This window comes from Xenopus laevis, chromosome 1L, assembly GCF_017654675.1.
Source record: "Xenopus laevis strain J_2021 chromosome 1L, Xenopus_laevis_v10.1, whole genome shotgun sequence".
Classification (NCBI taxonomy): Eukaryota; Metazoa; Chordata; class Amphibia; order Anura; family Pipidae; genus Xenopus; species Xenopus laevis.
Genome location: NC_054371.1, coordinates 77,995,686 through 78,018,063, shown reverse-complemented (window position 1 = coordinate 78,018,063; position 22,378 = coordinate 77,995,686). Strand labels below are relative to the sequence as shown.

General features: G+C 40.0%; 1 protein-coding gene across 2 annotated transcripts in view; it reads right to left on the bottom strand.

Annotated features, from left to right (window-relative positions):
• Positions 1–11,811: 11,811 nt before the first annotated feature.
• The window catches only part of slc9b2.L (solute carrier family 9 member B2 L homeolog), a 34,873-nt gene continuing 24,306 nt past the window's right edge, over positions 11,812–22,378 (bottom strand). For both annotated transcript variants that reach the window (XM_041590665.1, XM_018251953.2), the window contains 4 exons: positions 21,581–21,730; positions 19,849–19,957; positions 17,202–17,338; positions 11,812–12,715 (listed from right to left, as the gene is read on the bottom strand). In XM_041590665.1, coding sequence (XP_041446599.1) covers positions 12,512–12,715; positions 17,202–17,338; positions 19,849–19,957; positions 21,581–21,730 — 600 coding nt within the window. In that variant the 3' untranslated portion in view covers positions 11,812–12,511. The remainder of the gene's footprint in view (positions 12,716–17,201; positions 17,339–19,848; positions 19,958–21,580; positions 21,731–22,378) is intronic.

Here is a 22,378-nt window from a genome sequence, read left to right as displayed (position 1 = left end):
ATAACACTAGGGGGCAGATTTGTCAAGGGTCGAATTGAAAATATATGGCCAAAACTGTCAAATTCGACTAGGAAGTTATTCAAATTCAATTTGAGCTTTTAAAAAAAAATTAGAATTCAATTATTGAGATTTATCATAATCTGGCCCTTTAAGAACTCAAATTTGACTATTCACTACCTAAAACTTGCAATATTGCTGTTAAAATCAATGGGAGAGGTCCAGGGATCAATTTGGAGTTGTTTGCAGCCTTCCTGATATTCAAGTTTTTTTACAGAGAAAAAACTCAAGTCAAGTTTTTAAAATTCTAATCAAATTTTTTCGGTTCGATTCCATTCTTTTTTAATAAATTTTGATTGGTCGAATTTTGAATTCATGAGAGTTTAGGGGAGTTTTTAAAAACTCACATGAATTCAAAATTTCGACCATTGATAAATGTGCCTCCAACACTGCAGGCTGTAAAATTGCATCTCACAATGAACTGGTCAATATTTAGGTGTGCCACATCCTACATTGAATGGAATGTATGGGAAGTTTTATGCAGCGGGAGTCTTCTGTTTTGTAAGCACCACTGACCTATATTTATTTATAAAGCCAAAATACAAGAATTTAATGTGTGGGGATGTCCTTGATTTCTGCCGAAAATCTTGGTACTGTATGTCCATATTAGCAGTTGCATTGCAGCGGTTCATTTGTTTGTATTGTGCTGATCAAGGAGCTTGTCATACAAGTATTTCTGTTTGAGGGCAGAGACACGCAAAGATTCGGGGAGATTTGTTGCCTAGAAAAGTAAATTGCCAGCGGGATGGCACTAGGAAGTTCGGACGACTTCGGGATAGGAAGAGCTCCGAGTACCATCCTGCTGGCGATTTACATTCTAGCCGACAGGAAGGCAGTTCAGGGAGATTAGTCACCCCGAAGAAGAGGGGATTTGTCGATGGGGCGACTAATCTCACCGAATCTTCACGTGTGTCTCTGCCCTGAAAGAAACCATATACTTTCTTCTTCCCAGACTTCACGCTGTTACAGCAAAGGAAGCCCAATTGTTGTATCCTGTCTACAGAAGGTGGGGACTACAGAATACAATATATGGCCAATACTTTATTGACACCTACCTACCCGACATCTCATTCCAAAAACCAAGGGTATAAGTATAAAGTTCAGGATCAGACTGGCCTACCAGAAGCAACTACTGTGCCCCAACCTAGGTGAATTCCCATCAGCCCCTCCTATATAATAATATAACATATTTTGGCACTATCTATATCTGATTGCTGTGAGAGTGGGCCCATGTTGTTGAGTTCTGTGGTGGGCCCTAGGAGACCTAGTCTGTACTGTAAATTATGAAATTGGGCACCTTTCAAATCGTCTTTACCCTCTACTCTTCTGAGGAGTCCTTTCACTAGATGTTGGAATATTGTTGGTAGAATTTGCTTCTGCTCATATGTAAGAAGCTGGGCACCGATGTTGTGGGGTCAGGCCTAGTTTTACAGTTGATATCCCAGAGGTTCATTTAGCTTGAATCAGGGCTCTGTGTAGGCCAGTCTTCCATTTCCATCTCCAGAAACCCATCACTTTGTGTATGGGGAATTAATGCTCTGTTATAGTAAGAGCCTTCCCTAAACTGCCAAAAACTAGAAAGTACAGAACTGTCATTAAAATTTTCAAAATTGATTTCCTTTTAAGAAAATAATAATTCAGTAGTATGTTGTACTTGATCCCAACTAATAAATAATGGCATCCAAATAACAGAAAGACCCCTTATCCTGAAAACCCCAGGTCCTGAGTATTCTGGATAAAAGGTCCTGTATTATGTAGTGGCACCTGTGTTGGCAGTTATGAGCGAGGCCCAAACATTCCAGTAATTAGAAGGGGTGCCTCATATAGTATACTATGTTACAGGTACAGTGTCACAATACAACCTCAATGCATTGTTTATTGGGTTTCTTTGCCATAACAAGGTACAATATTGTGTAAAAAAATTTTTAACATTTCTTCTGAAAAATGTGCCTTTTTTTATTCTTGCATGTGACAGCTGTTTCCCTTTCCGTTCTGGCTGCATATACTGTCTGATTTAAGGGATTAGTCTGAGTAAACCACAGAAAAATGTATATGCCTTTAATTTCATTAAATTCTCATTTGAGGTTTAGTATGAAGGATCACCCAGATAGGCTAAAGGTACATGTAACAGTGATGTATCTGAAAACCCTGTCTCTCCAGTAACTGCTTGTGACAGTGGTTTAAAAATGCACATGCATTTTTTGGCCATAGACATATGAATTCATTATTTTTACAACTTTGCAATTTTGTTACTCCTATGACTACCCAAGAATTCCATTTGGAGATTTTGTTTGGCCGTTCGCGTGACAATCATTGTTTTTAAGAAAAAGCTTCTCTTGCTTGAAAATTTTGGGCTTAGAAAATCTTGCACAATCCCTGCCATTGCAATCTCAGTATCAAATCTAGATTTGTATGCTATATAGCTGGCCACACAAGCATAGGTTTTATCTTCAACTATGGTTATTTTATGACACTTTATGGCTGTCTGTGAATTGGCACAAGGCCCATATTCCCAAAACTTCCATCTACAGGGCAGATTTACTCGAGGGCGAAAAGTCGCCAGTGATTGCTTCGCGCCCATCGCAAATCTTCGCCAGACAAAAATCTGCTGGGACAATGCTAATTTACTAAAAGTCCTGGCCGACGGACGCTGGCGAATTTTCGCTAGTGTTACTTTGGCATTGTGAGCAAATCAAAGTGAAGATGCGCTAGCGTTCAATTCTGCCTAGTGCAAATTCGTTAGAGGTCTTGCGCTCAGGCTAATTTGCATATGGCTGGAAATTTATAGTTGAATGGAAGACTTTGTTACAAGTTGCATTAAATACATTATATTTACACTAAGTAGACGTGTCCCTTAATAAAGTCAATAGAGTTGTTATAATGCCCTACACATGAGCCCACTGTAAAATAATGTTCCATATGTTAAAAAATTTATGGGGGAAACCGGTTACACGAAAATATTTTTTTAGGACTTTTGCAGCCTATCACCCTGAATAGAGGAAAAGACGCCAGCGTTTTTTGAATTTAGAAGTTTTTCCAAATATGATGTAAGTAACAGAAGATTGAGGAATATCTATGCACTCCATTGCACTTCGCCTGGTCTGAGCTGGCAAAGGCAAGTCTGGCGAAAGAGGTAACATTCAGTAAAATACGCATTTTAGTGAATTTGCGGAGTAACGTCCATTCGCCAGAGCGAAAAGTTGCCTGGCGATAGAGTGTGAATCACCACTATCATCTTTCTCTTTTGCTAGCGAAGTCATGCCTGCGCCCGTTTGTAAATCGGCAAAGTCCCTGCAAGCGGTAATGCTAGTGAATTGGCGCCATCGTTTGCCACTTCACCTTTAAGTAAATCTGCCCCTTAGTCTATGAAGATTTTCATTCATCCAGGCAGGGTCGGACTGGGTTGGTGAGACACCGGGAAAAAAACCCAATGGGCCCTGCTGGCCCAGACCCGAACCTGCCAACGCTTCCCCAGGTCGCTGATCTCTCTCCAGGCAGGTGCCCGGTGGCCCCTGTAAGGGGGTGTGGGGGCCTCTTGGGGGGGGTGCGGTGCCCCAGTGGGCCCTGCACCCATCAGTCCAACCCTGCATCCAGGCAATTGATATACAGTATCTAGTGGAGATAAAGCAACTGCACTTGATAAAGTTTCACTGCTCCTCTATGTAGCTGGTTCAACTTCAAGTGGTAGGGAAATTCTCTGGCATTAAAATCCTCAAGGGTAATACAGTCCCACCATCCAATAACATAGAGTGAACCTATTCAGGTAGGTATGAACTGTAATTCACTCAACTCTTTATAATTATAGATCATTCTCTAGAAATTATGAACAACATATCCCACCATTTGGCTTCAGTGTAACCTGCTTGATTAGCACATTATTATGCTGATGTAAGATTTAGGGCAGGGGTGTCCAAACTTTTTGCAAAGAGGGCCAGATTTGGTGTTGTGAAAATGTGTGGGGGCCGACCATTTAGCCTGGCATTCTTTGAACAATTAACATCATTTAACTCCTTTAAACAAGGAATCACATAGCCGTAGCAGTAATATTTGGGCACATTGGTGAAATGATCTGCCACTTGGTCTATACTGCTGCCTGTGTGCTGAAGGTGTTAGTAATAGACACGTACTGGAACGTAGAGACGCGCCGCTCTCACATACGTCTTTAGGGCTGAAGGTGCAATAGACGTAGTGATGTGCCAGTACAGTAAACTATGTGAAAGTGGCGCGTCACTATGTGCCAGTACATGTCTATTGCTAACACCTTTAGCACACAGGCAGCAGTATACACCAAGTGGCAGATCATTTCACTAATTTACCTAAATATTACTGCTACATCTACGTGATCCCTGATCACACTGTATTGGGGGGCCACATTATTTTTCATTTCATGATGGAGGCTGAGGGCCAGTGTAAATTTGATAAAGGGCCGCAATTGGCCCTCGGGCCGCACTTTGGACATGCCTGGTGGAAGGTGGAATTTTAGAGCTTTGTGAGGTTTTTAGACCTTTTAGAACATACAAAAATAAATTTGTCATGGAAAAAACTACTTGGCCTTTGATAAATAATCCCCTTAATGCATCTCTAATAAAATGTGTAAGTTTTATGGTCAAAGTACTACTCACCAAGGTGATAAGATTTTACGATAAGACAAGGGGAGATCATTGCACTTAACCAGGGCCACTGCCTTAGAATTGCTAGAAACTAGACTGTAGGCTCTTGATTGAATGATACTGCATTTTGTACATCTCGGATGCATATAGTTCCCTTTTTTTAGTAGCCTATCAGTAAAAGTAAGTTGCTGAAAAATACATGTGGTAAGAGCTACTGATCTGAGTGTCAGAAAAAGTTTCCTTCACTTGTTATAATGTGCAGTATACATGTCCGTATATTCATGAAGTAAAAGCCAGTAAAACACTTGCTGGGGCCGGTATTACAAATTTACCGGTAATTTGTAATACCCTTAAAAAAAAGCCCTTGGCCCGCCCCCAATTTGCTTAGAACTTACCTTTTTTTCAGTCTTCACGCAATGTTGCTCCGCACTCTTTTGCAGCACATTGCGTGGTTCCCCCCCACACACTTTCACGCCTGCTACCCCTCCCCCCGGCAAATCTTTTTCAGAAAAGGTGGCAAATCCTAGGCAGAACCCCCTCAAAATATGCCAAAAAACATTTGGAAAACATGTCCTAACCGATATTTCTTTTATATTATTTATATTTCTTAATATTAACTGCTTTCTATTTTCTGGAATCGGGAACAGGTAGTGTTGCCACCTGGCCGGTATTTTACCGGCCTAGCCGGTAAAACACCAGCCAAGGCCGGGGCTGGTATTACAAATTTACCGGCAATGTTGCTGCCGGTAAATTTGTAATACACCTAACAAAAGCCCGTAGCCTGCTCCAAACTTACCTTTTTTCCTGGGCTTCTTGCCAAATTCACGCATTTTGCTCCATCCCCTTTGACGTCACGACCCGGGCAGCCAATAGCGTGTCACGGTCCCGCTCCCTTTATCGTCACGGCCCCACCCTTTTAACCCCGCCCCCTCCACCTGCCGGTAAAGATTACTTTAAAAGGTGGCAACCCTAGGAACAGGTAATGTGAGATATTGGGCTCTATCTCCCCTCTCTAGCCCCTCTCTTCTCCTTTTTTGATAACTTTCTCAGATTGTTGGAAAAACAACCTACAGGGAGGGTCTATTGTTGCTTAGCAATGTGATGTCATGTTTGACCTGTAACCCTGTGTGGTTTACTTCTTCCTGTTCCTGTGTATTCTCTCTATGAAAACTTCCTGTTGTACACATGTTATGCTAAGATCTATAGAGCAACCAAGTTACTGTTCACACAGAAGTTGGTGTGTCTGTCTCACTTACAGAGAAGCTGCACATGCAGTTCAGATCAGCTTTCTGCTGACACAGATTTATAGATAAGGTGGTCATTATTATATAGGTTAGTAACTCCAGCAAAGGGTAATGTGAAACCTATTGTTAGCAGTTCAGTTGGTTGTGTCAAATAGAACTGCTACGGTAATCTCCTGAAGTGCTATTACCAATTGCCACTTGAAAATGCACACAGCCACAGGACAGTTGCTTTTAGGGAATCTGCCATATTAGGCGATAGGGGCAATTTCAGTAAGGTTAGTGCTTGGAAAAAAACAAAAAAAACAAGGACACCACTGTAGTAAGTGCATATTAATTGCATTTAAATGAAAGGCAACCAGTGCAGCCCTTGTAGTTGGATATCCTAGTAAGGTCCCTGATTTATATATAATGTATTAATTTTCAGAGGCTTTAAATGGGTGGTTCAACTTCAGGTTAACTTTTAGTATGTTACAGAATGGTGAATTCTAAGCAACTTTTCAATTGGTCGTCATTTTTTCTTCTCATTTTTTCACTTATTTGTCACTGACCCCATCAAAAACAAATGCTTTGTAAGGCTACAAATTAGGGTCGTCCAAAAGAAAAAGACCACCAGCACACCCTGGCCTCTCGAATTATATTAGACCAGTGCTCAGTAAAAAGGGTTCGGCACCCTCAATCGCACTTGGGTAAAGAAGAAAATTACCGGCACTCAGGACTTAATGCAAGCGTGCCAAGCCCTACTACAAATGTATTGTTATTGCTGCTTTTTATTACTCATCTTTCTATTCAGGCCTCTCCTATTCATATTCCAGTCTCTTATTAATATCAATGCATGGTTGCTTGGGTAATTTGGACCCTAATTTTGGAAATTGAAACCTGCGAGCCGCTGAATAAAAATCTAAATAACTTAAAAACCACAAATAATAAAACATAAAAACCAATTGTAAATTGTCTTGGAATATCATTTTCTACGTCATACTAAACATTAATTTAAAGGTGAACAACCCCTTTAATTTAATCTGTGAGCCTCCCATCAAACAGACCCAGCAAATTCAGTGGATTTCTAGCAACTCTAGCAGATTGGGTTTCACCATACATCATTATTTGCTTCCAGTATGTTCTGCTATAAACTGCCCTATTGCTGACATTATTGGCTTTCATCAACCCCCCTAACTATTCTTCTCAGTAGCAAAACATTGGCACAGCAGCTTCTACGAGTAAGAATTGTATTATTGATGAACAGTGATGCACAGTTGCACCTGGAAACCAAGGAATGCATGGCTGAGTAGAGTTTGGGTCTCAAAATGTTACTTCTGTTTTGGGCAGCTGGCAGCTCCCTCTCCATATGTGTTGTCAGTGGCAGGGCTCCTTCCCCTCATCAGCAAGTTTATGTAACAGTTTGAGACAACGTATTTGGGCTAGGGTCGGTTAGGGTCGAGTGTAAGCCAAAATATTTCTGACCAGTGCAACACTTCTTCTGTTGCTGCGGATCCCACAATTCCTCTGACAAGACAAAAGGAAAATTGTGTTTGATATAATAAACTTCTTCCTTGCTTGTGTAGGGACGTGTAGGGACCCGTAGGGTTAATTCCCCTATGGTCTGAACCACATGGTGTGGAAATTTCCTGATGTGAGCTACAGGGTTTCCTAGGGTCTCGGGAGGGGCTCAGCCTTGTCCGTGTGCAGCATGCTAGCAGATACCGGAGGGTGTCACAAGGTGTCGCTGTTGCACCACTTTGGTATAAATAGGAGATTGGCATGTCCTCACACTGGATTCCTACTTTCACTTTCATGGATGAAGGTGACCAGAACTCATGAAAAGATGTAAGGGTTTAAAAGGGAGTTCGATAGCCCTGTGGGCAGATGCAGGGTACTCCAAAAGCCTGGAAAGCCCAACCATGCAGGTTTGGAGTTTTGCTGGACATTTTTTGTGCTAGCGCTATGGTTAGTGCTGGGAGCTGTAGTTCTGCAGAGAAGGATATCTGCTCGCTATAGACAGTGCTGGGAGCTGTGTTACGAGGAATAAAGGGGTTTACCATGCTTGTGCTATAGACAGTGCTGGGAGCAATACACCGAAGATAAAGCAAGCTGAATGTGCTTGGGATAAAAGGATTCATCACTGTGGATGCCTGTTCCAGCTCAGGAGGAGCCGACCCATCTGTGTGAATCCCAAGGGTGAGTTGTGCCTGAGGGAGGGGAGAAAAAGAATAAGGATCCAGCGTTTCTCCCATTTGTGACACAGGCTTTGTTAATGCCTGCCACATTGGAGTAAGTACCATGTCTAGTGAGGAGAGGTATTTGGGTACTAGTGCTACCTGGGACCAATTGTGCTCATTGGGGATAAGGGACTGGGACTCTGTATCTGCCAATGGAGTGACTTTGCCTGGCAGGGACGGCCAGGACTGGACTGTCCCAGGTTCCCAGTGTAGTGGGTCATGCTATTTAAATAATTGTACTATGACGGTTTTACTTACCCTTTAATCTGCACTTTCGTTATTATAAAGTTGATATTTTTATAAAGCAAAGTGTGTGCTGAATGTTTTTCCTAATGGGGCCACCCGCAGGTGCATTCCCGGATCCCATTAGGTGGAGGCACTGCCAGAGAAGAATTTCCCAGTACCTTTTTACCTTGCAAAAGGGACTCAGGATCTGCACTGGTGTTTGTACAAATGTAAGAATGTACAACCTTGTCACCAGGGGGGGGGGTCTCCAGGAGGGTGTTACACTTCCTACAAAAAGCTTATAGGTTTATTATTACAGTAGTCAGACTGTTGGAGCAAACACAGATTGTCAGCTTTAAAGGGGTAGCCTCGCAGAACAAGCATTCTTTGGCTGCTGGGGTCAGTGACCCCCTTTTGAAAGCTGGAAATAGTAAGAAGTTCTTAAATAAAAAAACTATAAGAAATGACCAACTAAAAAGTTGCTAAGAACTGCCAATTCCACAACATACTAAAAGTTAACTTGAAGGTGAACTACCCCTTTAATGTGGATTTTTAATTATTAATAGTACTAATTGCATTTTTGCACCACCTACCATTTTATATAATGCATCCTGTATAGCTGATGTGCTGCACTGACCAATCTCTAGATAGTACTGCATTATAAGCGATTTCATTTCAAATAGAAGCATTTTATCAGTGGCATATCCTGAGCTGGTAACCCTTTTCTGTAACAGCCTATGGAAAAGGCTACTGCAGTTGCAAATATGAAGCACAGTACAGACCGGGACATTGGGTTTTCCGGATAACAGATCTTTCCATGATTTGGATCTTCATACCTTAAAGGGGTGGTTCACTTTTAAATTAACTTTAAAGGTGGCCATACACGTACAGATCCGCTCGTTTGTCAATTTTGCTAAACGGACGGATCTCTCCCCAATGTGGGCAATATTGGACTGATCTGATCGTGGGCCCTAGGGCCCAACGATTGGATCATAATGCAACGAGTTCGGGCGGTTGGCTGCGGTCAAGATCCGACAGAATTTTTAGTCCTGCCCAATCTACATCAGGCCAACTTTCAGCCAGATATCGATTAGGGAAGCCCATCGGAGGGCCACACACATGGGCCAATAACCTGCTGACTTGGTCTGTCGGCAGCTTTTATCAGCCCGTGTATGGTATAGAATGGCCAATTCTAAGCAACTTTTCAGTCGGTCTTCATTATTTAATTTTTTTATTGGCCTTCTTCTTCTAGAAGGGGGTCGCTGACCCAATCTAATAAACAAATGCTCTGTAAGGCTACATATTTATTACTCATCTTCCTATTCAGGTCCTCCCCTATTCAAAATCCAGTTTCCAGTTCAAGTCAAAGCATGGTTGCTAAGGTAACCTGGATCCTAGCAACCAGATTGCTGAACCAGCGAACTGGAGAGCTGCTGAAAAAAAGAGCTAAATAGCTAAAAAACCACAAAAATTTTTAAAATTTAAACCAATTGCAAATTGTCTCAGAATATCACTCTCTACATCATACTAAAAGTCAATTTAAAGGTGAACAACCCGTTTAAGTCTACTAGAAAATCATGTAAACATTACAAAAATCCAAAAAGCTTCCAATAAGGATTAATTATATCTTAAGGTGGCCATACACGGGGCGATAAAAGCTGCCGACAGACCGAGTCAGCAGCTTATTGGCCTGTGTATGGGGGCCCCTGACGGGCTTCCCCGATCGAGATCTGGCCGACTCTCGATCGGATGGGACTAAAAAATCCCGTCGTATCGCGGCCGCATCTGTTCGTTGATGCGATCCCGCGATCCGACCGCCCGTTCGCTAGGATCCGATCGTTGGGCCCACGATCGGATCAGCCCGATATTGCCCACCTCAAGGTGGGCATATTGGAGGGAGATCCACTCGTTTGGCGACATCGCCAAATGAGCGGATCTCTCCATGTATGGCCACCTTTAGTTGGGATCAAGTACAAGCTACTGTTTTATTATTACAGAGAAAAAGGAAATTATTTTTTAAAATGTGGATTATTTGGATAAAATGGAGTCTATGGGAGACAACCATTCCGAAATTCTGAGCTTTTTGGATAACGGGTTTCCGGATAACGGATTCCATACCTGTATAAATATATTAGCCCTGGGTAGTTTTAATCCGATGACAAGCTCTCCATAGCATAATTCATTTTAGTTTTTATTTTTTTTTCCTCTCAATGTCACACAAAAAGATTATGATTCCCAATAATCTGTTTTACAATGTATATCTGTCCGCTCTATAAAAACAGTTTAAAAATAAACATTTGTTTGAATAAATACATGAGAATTGTGTCAGACTACACACAGTGCACATTCATTTGCATTGAATCCATAATGTACAGCCCACAGAGGGCTATTGGCTACACTAGGAAATATATACACTACTGTCATTGTGCTGTATATAAATATATCTTGTAATTCTGTTAATCGTCATAGAAAGCTATTTTATATATATATTTTATATATATATATATATATATATATATATATATATATATATATATATATATATATATATAGAGAGATCTGTGGAGGAGTCAGCACTCTCGTAACCAGGTGCAAACGTGCCTGGGTGCAGTGTCCAAAATTTTTAGAATTTCTATCCAACAAAGAGGTCCGCACTCTCAGGTCTTAAAAAATCAAAAATGGTTTATTAGCAAACGGACTAACGTTTCGGCCTCTCCGAGGCCTTTCTCAAAGTACGTATATATATATATATATAGTCCCCCGTCATTTTTCTAAGTGTAACCCTGTTGATTGGCCCACTAACAAACAGCAAGAACAGTCCTGCATTGCACCCAGTTTGCTGCTGAGAACCCTATTATCTGGGTCAAAGCTATCCAAGCAGACAACTGGAAGAGACACAGGGGTGATTAAGTAGCTCCGTGCAATTTTCTGTGATACAAAGGCACAGTCAAGTTTTCTAAATTGATGTGATTCTGGAAGGGGGCCAATATGTAATGGGGTTCCATTTATAAATATGACTGGGGAGTGTTTTTGTTTTATTTTAATGCCGGCCATATTTGGCAATCCCATACCTTTTGGAAATAAAAAAAAATTTGTCGCGCAGAGCGATGCAACATTTTTTGACTATGCCCATTTTTGTGGCCACACCCCCTAATTACCATGCCCATTTTACAAAATTTGCCAGGTTATAAAAGTTTGAACACATTTCTGTGGTTTCTATGTGTTATTACTAGGGATGCACCAAATCCACTATTTTGGATTCGACCTGAATACCGAACCAAATCCGAATTTGCATATGCAAATTAGGGGTGGGAAGGGGAAAAACATATTTTACTTCCTTGTTTTGTGACAAAGTGTCATGGATTTCCCTCCCCACCCCTAATTTGCATATGCAAATTAGGGCTCGGATTCCGTTTGGCTGGGCAGAAGGATTCGGCCGAATCTGAATCCCGAGCCGAATCCTGGATTCGGTGCATCCCTACTTATTACAGTTTTGCTAAATGAAGGTCATTTGCCCTTTAAGCTGTGAGTCTCCTAAGATACCTTTGTATCCTAAATAGTTACAATAGTTCTAACATACAAGTTAGAAACTTTGTATGTTTTTCTGGCACGTTCAGTGCAGGAGATCAAAGAGAAAGTAGGGACATTTCTGTAACAAACCCGGGACTGCAGGTTGAGCTTTCAAAATCGGCACTGTCCTGCAAAAAACGGGACACTTGGGAGGTATGCAATGCTACCACCTAAATCTTCTGAACAAATACATTAGAAATATATAACCAGGCATTTGGTGGATGAAAAATCGATGCCCTAGAAGATGTGGCATAACAAAATCAGGATTTCACTCTTTTTACATTTAGGCCCTGGACAAACCTTGCATTGACCATGACAGGCCACCATCCTGTACATCACTGTGATTGAATAAAATACTGCAGAGGGATCATACTTTAACCTTCTGTAACACTTACCTACTATTCTTTTGTCTCTGTTTTCTTACTGTAACACTTTGGTTTTTACTACCATAGACATTAACAATGTAAACATATGCACGTTTTATGCAGAAAATATTTTAGATTTGTAGTTGAAAAACAATCCTCTCCATTGCAGGTACAAAAATATGAGTCCGTATGCCATGGCCAGCATGGAAGGACAGGGAATGTTTTTATACAGAACCTTCCTCTGTAACGGTTCCATTTTCAGATCGCTCAAGCATTTTGGGTCCAGTTAGACCTATAACGAGAGCTCCTATTGGTGCTGTGACTAGAATTGCTAGGAAAGCGACAGTTAGAACATCCATCCCATAGTCTTCATACTGTTTATTTCCTAGGCCTCTTGCTGTGTCCAGGGCAACAGATCCTATAGCAGCCTGCAGAGAACAACACAAATACACAGACAATTATTATTTATTATTTTATTATTATTATCATGTATTTATATAGCGCCAACATATTGCGTAGCACTGTAAAGTAAACGTGATTATACAACTACATCACATGAATTACATATATAGAATATATGGAGTAACAAACATCACAATCAATACAGGTACAAAAAGGTGAGGAAGGCCCTATGCATAGGCATACAGTCTAAAGGGAAGGGAGTAATACACAAGGTGTGGGAGTGGGCAAGATCGAATTGAGTGGGTGAGAAATGTGGTATTGTATGTGGTGTTGCGTTTGGTAGTTAAGCAGAGTGAGGGTAGGCTTCTCGAAAGAAGTGCGTTTTCAGAGATTTTTTGAAAGCAGAAAGGTTGGGAGAAAGTCGGACAGACCGTGGAAGAGCGTTCCAGAGGAGGGGTGCAGCCCTTGCAAAGTCTTGAATGCAAGCATGTGAGGAGGTAATGAGAGAAGAGTTGAGTAGCAGGTCAGTAGAGGAGCGTAGTAAGCGAGTGGGTGAGTATATAGAGATGAGTTCAGAGATGTAGGGTGGAGCAGAGTTGTGAAGTGCTTTGAAAGTCAGTGTCATTAATTTGAATTTGATTCTGAAAGGTAACGGAAGCCAGTGCAGGGATTGACAGAATGGCGAGGCAGAGGAGGAGCGGTTGCTGAGGTGTATGAGCCTCGCAGCAGTGTTCATTATGGACTGGAGAGGTGACAGTCTCTGGAGGGGGAGGCCAATTAAAAGAGAGTTACAGTAGTCTAGACGCGATATGATGAGAGAGTGAATAAGAATTTTGGCAGCGTCTTGGGTGATAAATGATCGTATTTTGCATATGTTCCTTAGGTGGAAGTGACATGATTTAATAAGTGACTGGATATGAGGAGTGAATGACAGGGCAGAATCTAGGATAACCCCAAGGCACCGGGCCTGGGGAGAGGGGGTGATAGTGGAATTGTTAACTATGATGGATACTTTGGGGATGCTACTGGTGTTAATTGGAGGAAAGAGAACCATTTCAGTTTTAGAGAGGTTTAATTTAAGGTAGCGTTGCGACATCCAGGTAGAGATAGCGGACAGGCAGGAGGAGACGCGAGTTAGGAGTTCTGGGTTGAGATCAGGAGATGAGAGATAGATCTGAGTATCGTCAGCATAGAGGTGTTAGTGAAAACCATACGAATTTATTAATTTGCCAAGGGAGGAAGTATAGAGGGAGAATAGTAATGGTCCCAGGACAGAGCCTTGAGGAACTCCAACAGAAAGAGGTAGGGGAGAAGATGATACTCCATTGTAGGAGACACTGAAGGAACGATTGGTGATGTAAGAAGAGAACCAGGACAGGACTGTGTCACGAAGGCCAAGCGACTGGAGGGACTGGAGGAGAAGAGGGTGATCTACAGTGTCAAATGCGGCTGAGAGATCAACAATTAGGCGGCTATAGCAAGTTAACAATACATGCACTGTCATACGACTACAGGAAACGACTTTTGTTCTACTGAAGATTGAATATATGAAATTTGTATCTCCCTTTTTTGTCTTTCTACTAGTATGCAAAGTGACATCTGCCCATAATTGCTTAGGTAAATAGACACAGCCATGGTCCTGAAGAATTTAATAAAAGGCTACTATGGAAACTATAGAAATCACACTTTTATAATTACAGCTATCACATAAGTTATAAATAAAGTTATTTAGGGGCAGATTTATTAAAGGAGAATTCAACCATTTAAAAAAAAAACCCCTACCCCCACCGAAGACCCCGAAGATGGCTGCGGTGAACTCCGATGCCTGAATTTGCACCGAGGGGTAATTATAACGTTAGGGGCATCTCCCCGGGGGACAGCTATTTCCCCTTATTTATCAATATATTTTCCAAAGAAATTCAAGTTCGAGAAAAAAAACTCAAAAAAATTGTGAAAATCATTCGAAAATTCAAATTGTACACATTTTTCAGATTTTCTGCCTGAAAAATCCAATTTTTTTTTTTTTTGGATTTTTACCCGAAAACCAGCGCAGATCAGGATACCTTCTCCCATTGACTTATATATAACCTCGGTAGGTCTGAGAACAAAAAAAATAAAAAACCAGTTCAAAATCAGGATACCTTCGGGATCTCTCCCATTGACTTATATATATATATATACTAAAAATACTAAAAATTCAGCATTAATATACCCCTTAATATACCCAAACCCTAGAAATAGCTTGAATCTAAAAATGCAACATCAAGGTCATGTAGAAGTCAATGGCAGAATCCATTGAACCATTTGAAGATGTTAATAGCCTTCATGATGTTCAAGGGTTTTGCCCGAAAACTCAATCAAGTTGTTTTTTTCCGCCAAAAACGCGATCAATTCAAGTTTGCTGGGTTGTTTCTCAGTTGTTTCTTAAATTAGAAACCATTCGAGTTGTGAGTTCGTACTAGGTCTAAAAAAAGTTAACTACCTTATTAATTGTGACAATGGTGTAGTTCTGTAAAGAGCCATGAAATGTCCTAATCGGCCATAAATCTGCCTGTGTAATTGTTTTATTAATGTGATTCCAATTCCATTCAATCCAACTTGAATGCAAACCTTTGGGCACCTCTCATCATTACATTACATATTTAATTAATTTTGTGAAACACAGTGAATAACCTGATCGTATAACCTCATTAGGCTTTAATTGTTATTAGGGGTTGTCACCTGTTAACCATTGAAGGGTTAAGATTTCAGACCCCAAATCCCAAAGATTGGAGTTGCTTAAAAACCATGGGACATACTAAGCAACCAAGTGAGATCTAAAAAATGAAGCTAATTGATGCCTACTAAGCAAGGGAAGGCTAAATGAAGATTGCAGAATGCTTCCTGCTACCCATTTCCACTGTTTGTAATGTCATCAAGAAACGGTAATTAAGGGGAACTGTGGAGGTTGAGGCAAGATCTAGAAGACCAAGAAAACTTTCAGGAAGAACTGCTCATATATTAGAGAAACCACTCACATGACTGCAAAGGACCTGCAAGAGAATTTGGCCGATGCAGGAGTGGGGTTACACCTTTCCAAGGAAAAAAAGTGTTGCTTTTACAATTAAGTCGCTAGCTTATCTGTCTTATATGAGGATGTATTCACAAATAGAAAGTCAGATGGCACACACTTGGACAATCGTGCTAAATAATTGAAATCTATTGAGATCCTCACACAGCGTTTCGAGGCTGTGCATGGATAATGGAAACCAAGGATTGCAGCAAGGTTCCCCGATAGAGCACCACCAATAAATACACACGGATTTTGCAACACTAGATCCAGTATAGTCGGATGTAGCTGGTTTGCACCATCTTATCTGGGATATGGCTGACTGTATTCAATAGACTGATCTTCAACATGCAAGATGGCCTAAAAAGATTCCAAATTAGAAGTGATCTACTAGGAAAAGATGGGCAGAAAACCCATAGAGCATGACTGAGCTGGATACAAAAGGTGTGGTCTATGTCAAAGCAAGGATTCTCCAAACTTTTGCACATTCCGCAACTACATTTTTCCAATTGGTTTTAGTGAAGTAAATTGTAAATGTGCATTAAAGGGGTTGTTCACCTTCCAAACACTTTTTTTTCAGTTCAGTTGTTTTTTTCAATTACTTTCAATTATTTATTTATTTTTTACTGTTTAAAGTTGACTGTCGGTCTCTTGTGTTTGTCTGGCAGCTCAGTAATTCAGGCGCAGACTCTAAAAACTGTTACAATTTGTAACATTTAGTTGATACATTTCTCAGCAGCATCTCTGGAGTATTAGCAACTATTGTATCAATTCTAACAGCTGCCTGTAATGAAACTCAGGGATTGTGCTCAGCAGGGACAAAGATAAGAAATGTATCAGCTAAATGTATCAATTTAGAACAGTTTACAGGGTCGGCGACCTCCCTCCTAGAGCTGCTTTAGAAGGTGAAAAATTACACTTTACACTTCAATATTAGAAAACGGTGACAAATAGAAAGTGATTGGAAAAAAGTAATTATTTCTGGTGATCTATTTGAAAACAACTAATTGTTTGAAGTTGAACAACCCCTTTAACTTTGGAAATATGTTGTTTTAACCCTCTAATGTCTGCAGTAGTTGTTTACTAATTCGCTTAATGTATTGACAAGGAGAACCCAAACATTAGCTTTTAACTGTAATACATGAAGTAGATTTTCCTCCCTGGGCCCTTTTTGCTGGACACATTGCCCGTCACTCCTCCCACTACACATGTATTAAAATTCTTCTTTTAGAAGCAAGTAGGAGACCATGCTTTATTTGCAGAAGTTCACAGTCCTACAGTTTTAATAGGGTGGGAGAGGCTCAAATTTCAAATTATTTCTATGGAGAAAGCTGTATTCATTCAATTCTTTTAATTTTATGGGGCGGGAGAAACAGAGTCTAAGAAGTATATTAATATCTCCTAGTTGACATAATTTATGAATTGCATCTCTTGTGTTATAATGTATTTTAACTACACATTACCTGCACTGTGGCTTTGGGCATCCATGCCAATGAAATAAAGATCTTCTCCTTGAGGTTAAAACCACTAAAGCAAACCATCAAGAATGAGATGCAGATCCGAATTATCAAGGCAATGAGCAGAGTGGCGATACACAGCCCTGGAAATCATTCAGAGAAGACGGTCAGTAACTAATAAAGTGTGAACAACACAATATGACTATACAATAATAAAAGAGAACAAAACGCTTACATGAAAGACAGTGTCCCTGAAGAGTAAAGCAGTTAGGTTGACAGGTGCCCTCTCACACAGATTGCAGGAACTAAAGGTGGCCATACACAAGCCTATAAAAGCTGCAGACAGACCGAGTCGGAAGTTTATTGGCCCGTGTATGGGGCCCTTGATGAGCTTCCCCGATCGAGATCTGGCCAGATCTCGATTGGATGGGATTAAAAATCCTGTCGGATCGTGGCCGCATCTGTTCGTTTATGCGGTCCCGCGATCCGACCGCCCGTTACCATTTGTTAGGATCCGATCGTTGGGCCCTAGGGCCCACGAGAGGATCAGCCCGATATTGCCCACCTCAAGGTGGGCATATCGGGGAGAGATCCGCTCATTTGGCGACATCACCAAACGAGCGGATCTCTTCGTGTTTGGCCACCAATGCATTATTGTAGCCAGATCCAAATTGGCTTCAACATATAGCAACCATTCTTTCAAGATCAAAGCAGCAGCTGATTGGCTGCCTAATATCTAATCACAAATCAGGTAGATATCCATCGACCAGGTTTTATTTTCCCGTCAGATCAAGGACAGCATCTGCACGTTGATATGGTCTGTTACTTGACAGCCTGCATTAGCAGCAATGATGATCCGATCATAGACCTCAAGCTGGGCGCATTGATGAAGTTGGCGACCAAATCTTATACTAGTCAATACAGAATACGGTTGCGCTTTCCTCAAACAGTTAATGATTAGTACATTTTAAAACCTTGTATACCTGGCAGTAGGGCAAACTAAATATGAATATGATAAAAGAAGGTTATGCTCCCTTGATGTACTCATAGAAGCAATATGCAGGCAATGACATTAGGAAGAGCGAAAGGAAGAGGCAGGGTGTAATTTAATCTATCAGTGAAAAAAATAGAATTGGAATGGGATTTGTGAAAACCTCCAATGTACGGGCTAAAGTATAAAAAGTGAAAAAGATTATCATTCAAATGTGCACAAAAAGCTTTACGCGTTTCATATCACAAAGTACTTATTAAAGCAGCCCAAAAACAGAAGCACAAGACAAGGCAAGGAAAGGCAGAGCTGAAGTTATTTCTTACTGTAGAGCTGAATATTATGTTCATTTAGAACTGTTCCCTTTTTTAGGTTTTATTTTAACCCTCCACACTCCTTTGTGCTGTCCAGGCTTTACTCTCCTGTTTTTAACCTGACCACATTAAACACAGAGCTGTTGCTGCTTTTTATCATATATTTATTTTCTATAGTTTTTGAATTATCTGCCTTCTTCTTCTGACTCTTCCCAGCTTTCAAATGGGGGTCACTGACCTCATCTAAAAACAATTGCTCTGTAAGGCTACAAATGTATTGCTACTTTTTATTTCTGATCTTTCTATTCAGGCCTCTCCTGTTCATATTCCAGTTTTGAATTCAAATCAATGCATGGTTGCTAAGGAAATATGGACCCCAGCAACCAGACTGGTGAAACAGCAAACTGGAGAGCTGCTGAATAAAAAGATAAATAACTCAAAAACCAAAAAGGGAATAGTCGAAAAGTAGGCATAGGGGGTTATTTATCAAAGGCCGATTTTATCTCAGCATTTTCTGCTGCAAACTCCAAACAGTACTAAATTTACGCTTATGTATTATTACATTTTCCCGAAAAAGTTGCTTTGCGGGAAAACAAACAAACTGTTTGACTATTTTTTCAGACTTTTCACCCGAAAACTCTGATTTCTTATGTTTTTTGCCCAAGAAACTCCGAAAACTTTGGGGTATTGCACGAAACCCATCGCACATCAAAAAATCATTGGGACTTCTCCCGTTAACTTATATGCAACCTCGACAGGTCTTAGATGCCGGATTTTCAGATTCTGACTTTTCCATCCTCGTGGGGTTTAATAAATTCTGATAAAAAAAAAATCAAATTTTTTGTGATTTTTGCATTCAGGGTTAAATAACCCCCTTAGTACAATATTTTCACATAAACTTATGCGAACATCCTACCACAGAAAATATAGTGCCTTACAATGAAATGAACAAAACCCTAAATGAAAATAACAATACATTGGCAGCTTCCAAATCAATTTGTTTTTGGTTGCTGAGGCCCTGACAATAAGATCTCATTTTTATTTGTATGAGAAAGAGACGAGGAAAGCCGAAACATTCTAAAACTGTAAAGAATAACAAATGCAGAGATTTTAAAATGTAATGTATTATACCTTTGCCCATTGTATCCTACAGAGCTTATCTACTTTCCAACAGAACGGCTGCCCCTGTGGCTACACAACAGCTTATTTATAAAAACTATAGTAGTGTTTCTGAAAGTTTTAAAGGTGCACTTTCATTTTTTGGTGTTATTGTTCCTTTAAAGGTGAACTTCTTAGGTTGACCTTATGGAACATTGCTTCAATGTAATATGCCTCCTGACCTATGACTTACCAACAGTCTGTGGTTTCAATGATGCAACAGATATTTCTGCTCCAATCAAACCAAAAAGCAATGGTTGGAAGATATCCCAAAAGACAGCTATAATGTCTTCAACCACAGTCTGCAGATAAAAAATAAAAGTGAACAGTGAGATTTCTGGATAGATTAAAATTGCTGTTCTGCACTTGATACAAGACAATACATGTTCATTTCATCATACCATCATATTAACAAAGCATCTCCATGCCTTCCTCCAGCCACTCTAGGGTTTTTTTTTGTATGCAGGCACTACAATGAATGGTCATAGAATATTTTGAATATCTGCTATATAAATATACCTCCCTGTCCCAAATTTATTATATAAATGTAGGGTTGCTTTGCTTCGGTTTTAACATGTAATAACATTTGAACTACCCATCAATTAGCCATATGAGTAACCCAGGTGTACAATTAATAACAGCAGACTCAGTGGCTGCTGAGAATCTCAGGGGTACAGGTGGCTGTGGAAGTTTGAATAATATGCAGTTTTAATTATAAGTGTAAAAAAAGATCCTCGTCCTTAAGATTTGCAGGATTGGGGACTTAAAGGGGAAGATGGAAAAGTCTGAATCAGAAAATCCGGCATCTCAGACCTGTCGAGGCTGTATATAAGTCAATGGGAGAAGTCCCAATGTTTTTTTGATGTGTGCTGGGTTTCGTGCAATACCCCCGGAGTTTTCGGGCAAAAATTGGAGTTTTCGGATGAAAAATCCGAAAAAAATCAGATTTTTTTTTTCCTGCAATGCAAATTTTCGGGAAAAAGCGTAAAAAACCTAGTGGATTTGATCAGAGTTTGTAGCAGAAAATATTGAGAAAAATTCGGACTTTGATAAATAACCCCCTTAGTATGTTATAGAATGGCTAGTTCTAGGCAACTTTTCAATTGGTCTTTGCTTTTAAATAGGGGTCACTGACCCCATCTTAAAACTAAATGCTCTGTAAGCCTTCACATTTGGGGGCATATTTATCAAGGGTCGAATTGAAAAAACTTCGAAATTTGAATTCAAAAAGACCAACCGAAATTTATGTTTTTAATAGGTCCATATTCGAATCGTACGAATTGAAGGAAGTTTTTCCTTCGATTTTTCAAAGTCCACCAATAGACTCCTAATAGGTTCTAGGAGGTCCCCCATAGGCTAAAACAGCAATTCTGCAGGTTTTAGGTGGTGAATGGTTGAAGTCGAATTTTTAAAGAGACAGTACATGATTCAATTTCAATATTTGAATTTTTTTTCAAATTCAAATCGAATTTGGACTATTCCCTAGTTGAAGTACACAAAAAATAGCTCAAAATTCGATTTTTTTTTTAATTTGAAAATTCACCTCGACCTTTGATAAATCTGCCCCTTAATGTTATTGCTACCTTTTATTATTCATCTTTCTATTCAGGCCCCCTCTTATTCATATTATGCATGGTTGCTAGGGTATTTTGAACCCTAGCAACTCAATTGCTGAAATTGGAAATTGGAAAGCTTCTGAGTAAAAAGCTAAATAACTCAAAAAACATAATTAATAAAAAGTTAAAAACCAATTGCAATATGTCTCAGAATATCTCTCTCGACATCATACTAAAAGTTAATTTAAAGGCGAACAACCCCTTGTAATTCCACACAAGTCAAAGACATGCAAAAGATTTATTCCAGACTCTAATGTCCCTTGGTCTCAACACCCATTTCCACCTCACAAAGGTTCTGCCTCCATTTACCTTATCAGTCGACCATCCAATTCCAGCTAGAAAAGCCATAACAAGTGTGCACAGTCCTCCTGACCCTGGGAAGCCGAAATATAAGCTGCCAAACACTGCAAATACTGACAGTGCCAAAATAAGATAAGATCTCTTGCCTTTTAGATTTTCCTAGGAGAAAAAAAGAAATCAAAACTATCAATAGTCTCAGATTTGTCAGCACTGATGCAGTCCACCCAACAGGTCTCCATAGGCACCTATAATATTATATGATAGTTGGCTGGGGGGAAATGATTGGATTGTCACAATTTGGCATGTTGGTGGACAAATTGGTTAAAGATCTTACGTGTATATCCAGCTTTATAGGAAAATAGAAGCCTGTGTTGGTTACATTATTATAATATAACATTTATTCTCCCATATAATTCTCTGTGTGCCATACACCATGCAGTGCCAAATGTAGGACATACAGAGAAATATGGAGCAAATCTTTACTGGCACAATCTTTATTTTGCAGCACTTTTACTACACATATAATGTAAAAAAAAATTCTAATAAAATCTAATATTACCTAGTGGCAAAATCATTCTTCCAAGAAACTATCTTGAGAACAAAAATGTCAACATGACATCCTCATAACATGAATACTTAGAATTGCACACTGATACAACATTCTCCTGCTGCAAATTGCCTTCAGTAAGGCATTCATATCCTTAGCCCTCTGTAGTTTATATTACTATAGTAATATTTCATTTCTATGGGATTATTAAAAGAGTATTTATCAATGAATGAAAGTGAAATGTCACTCTTTGATAAATA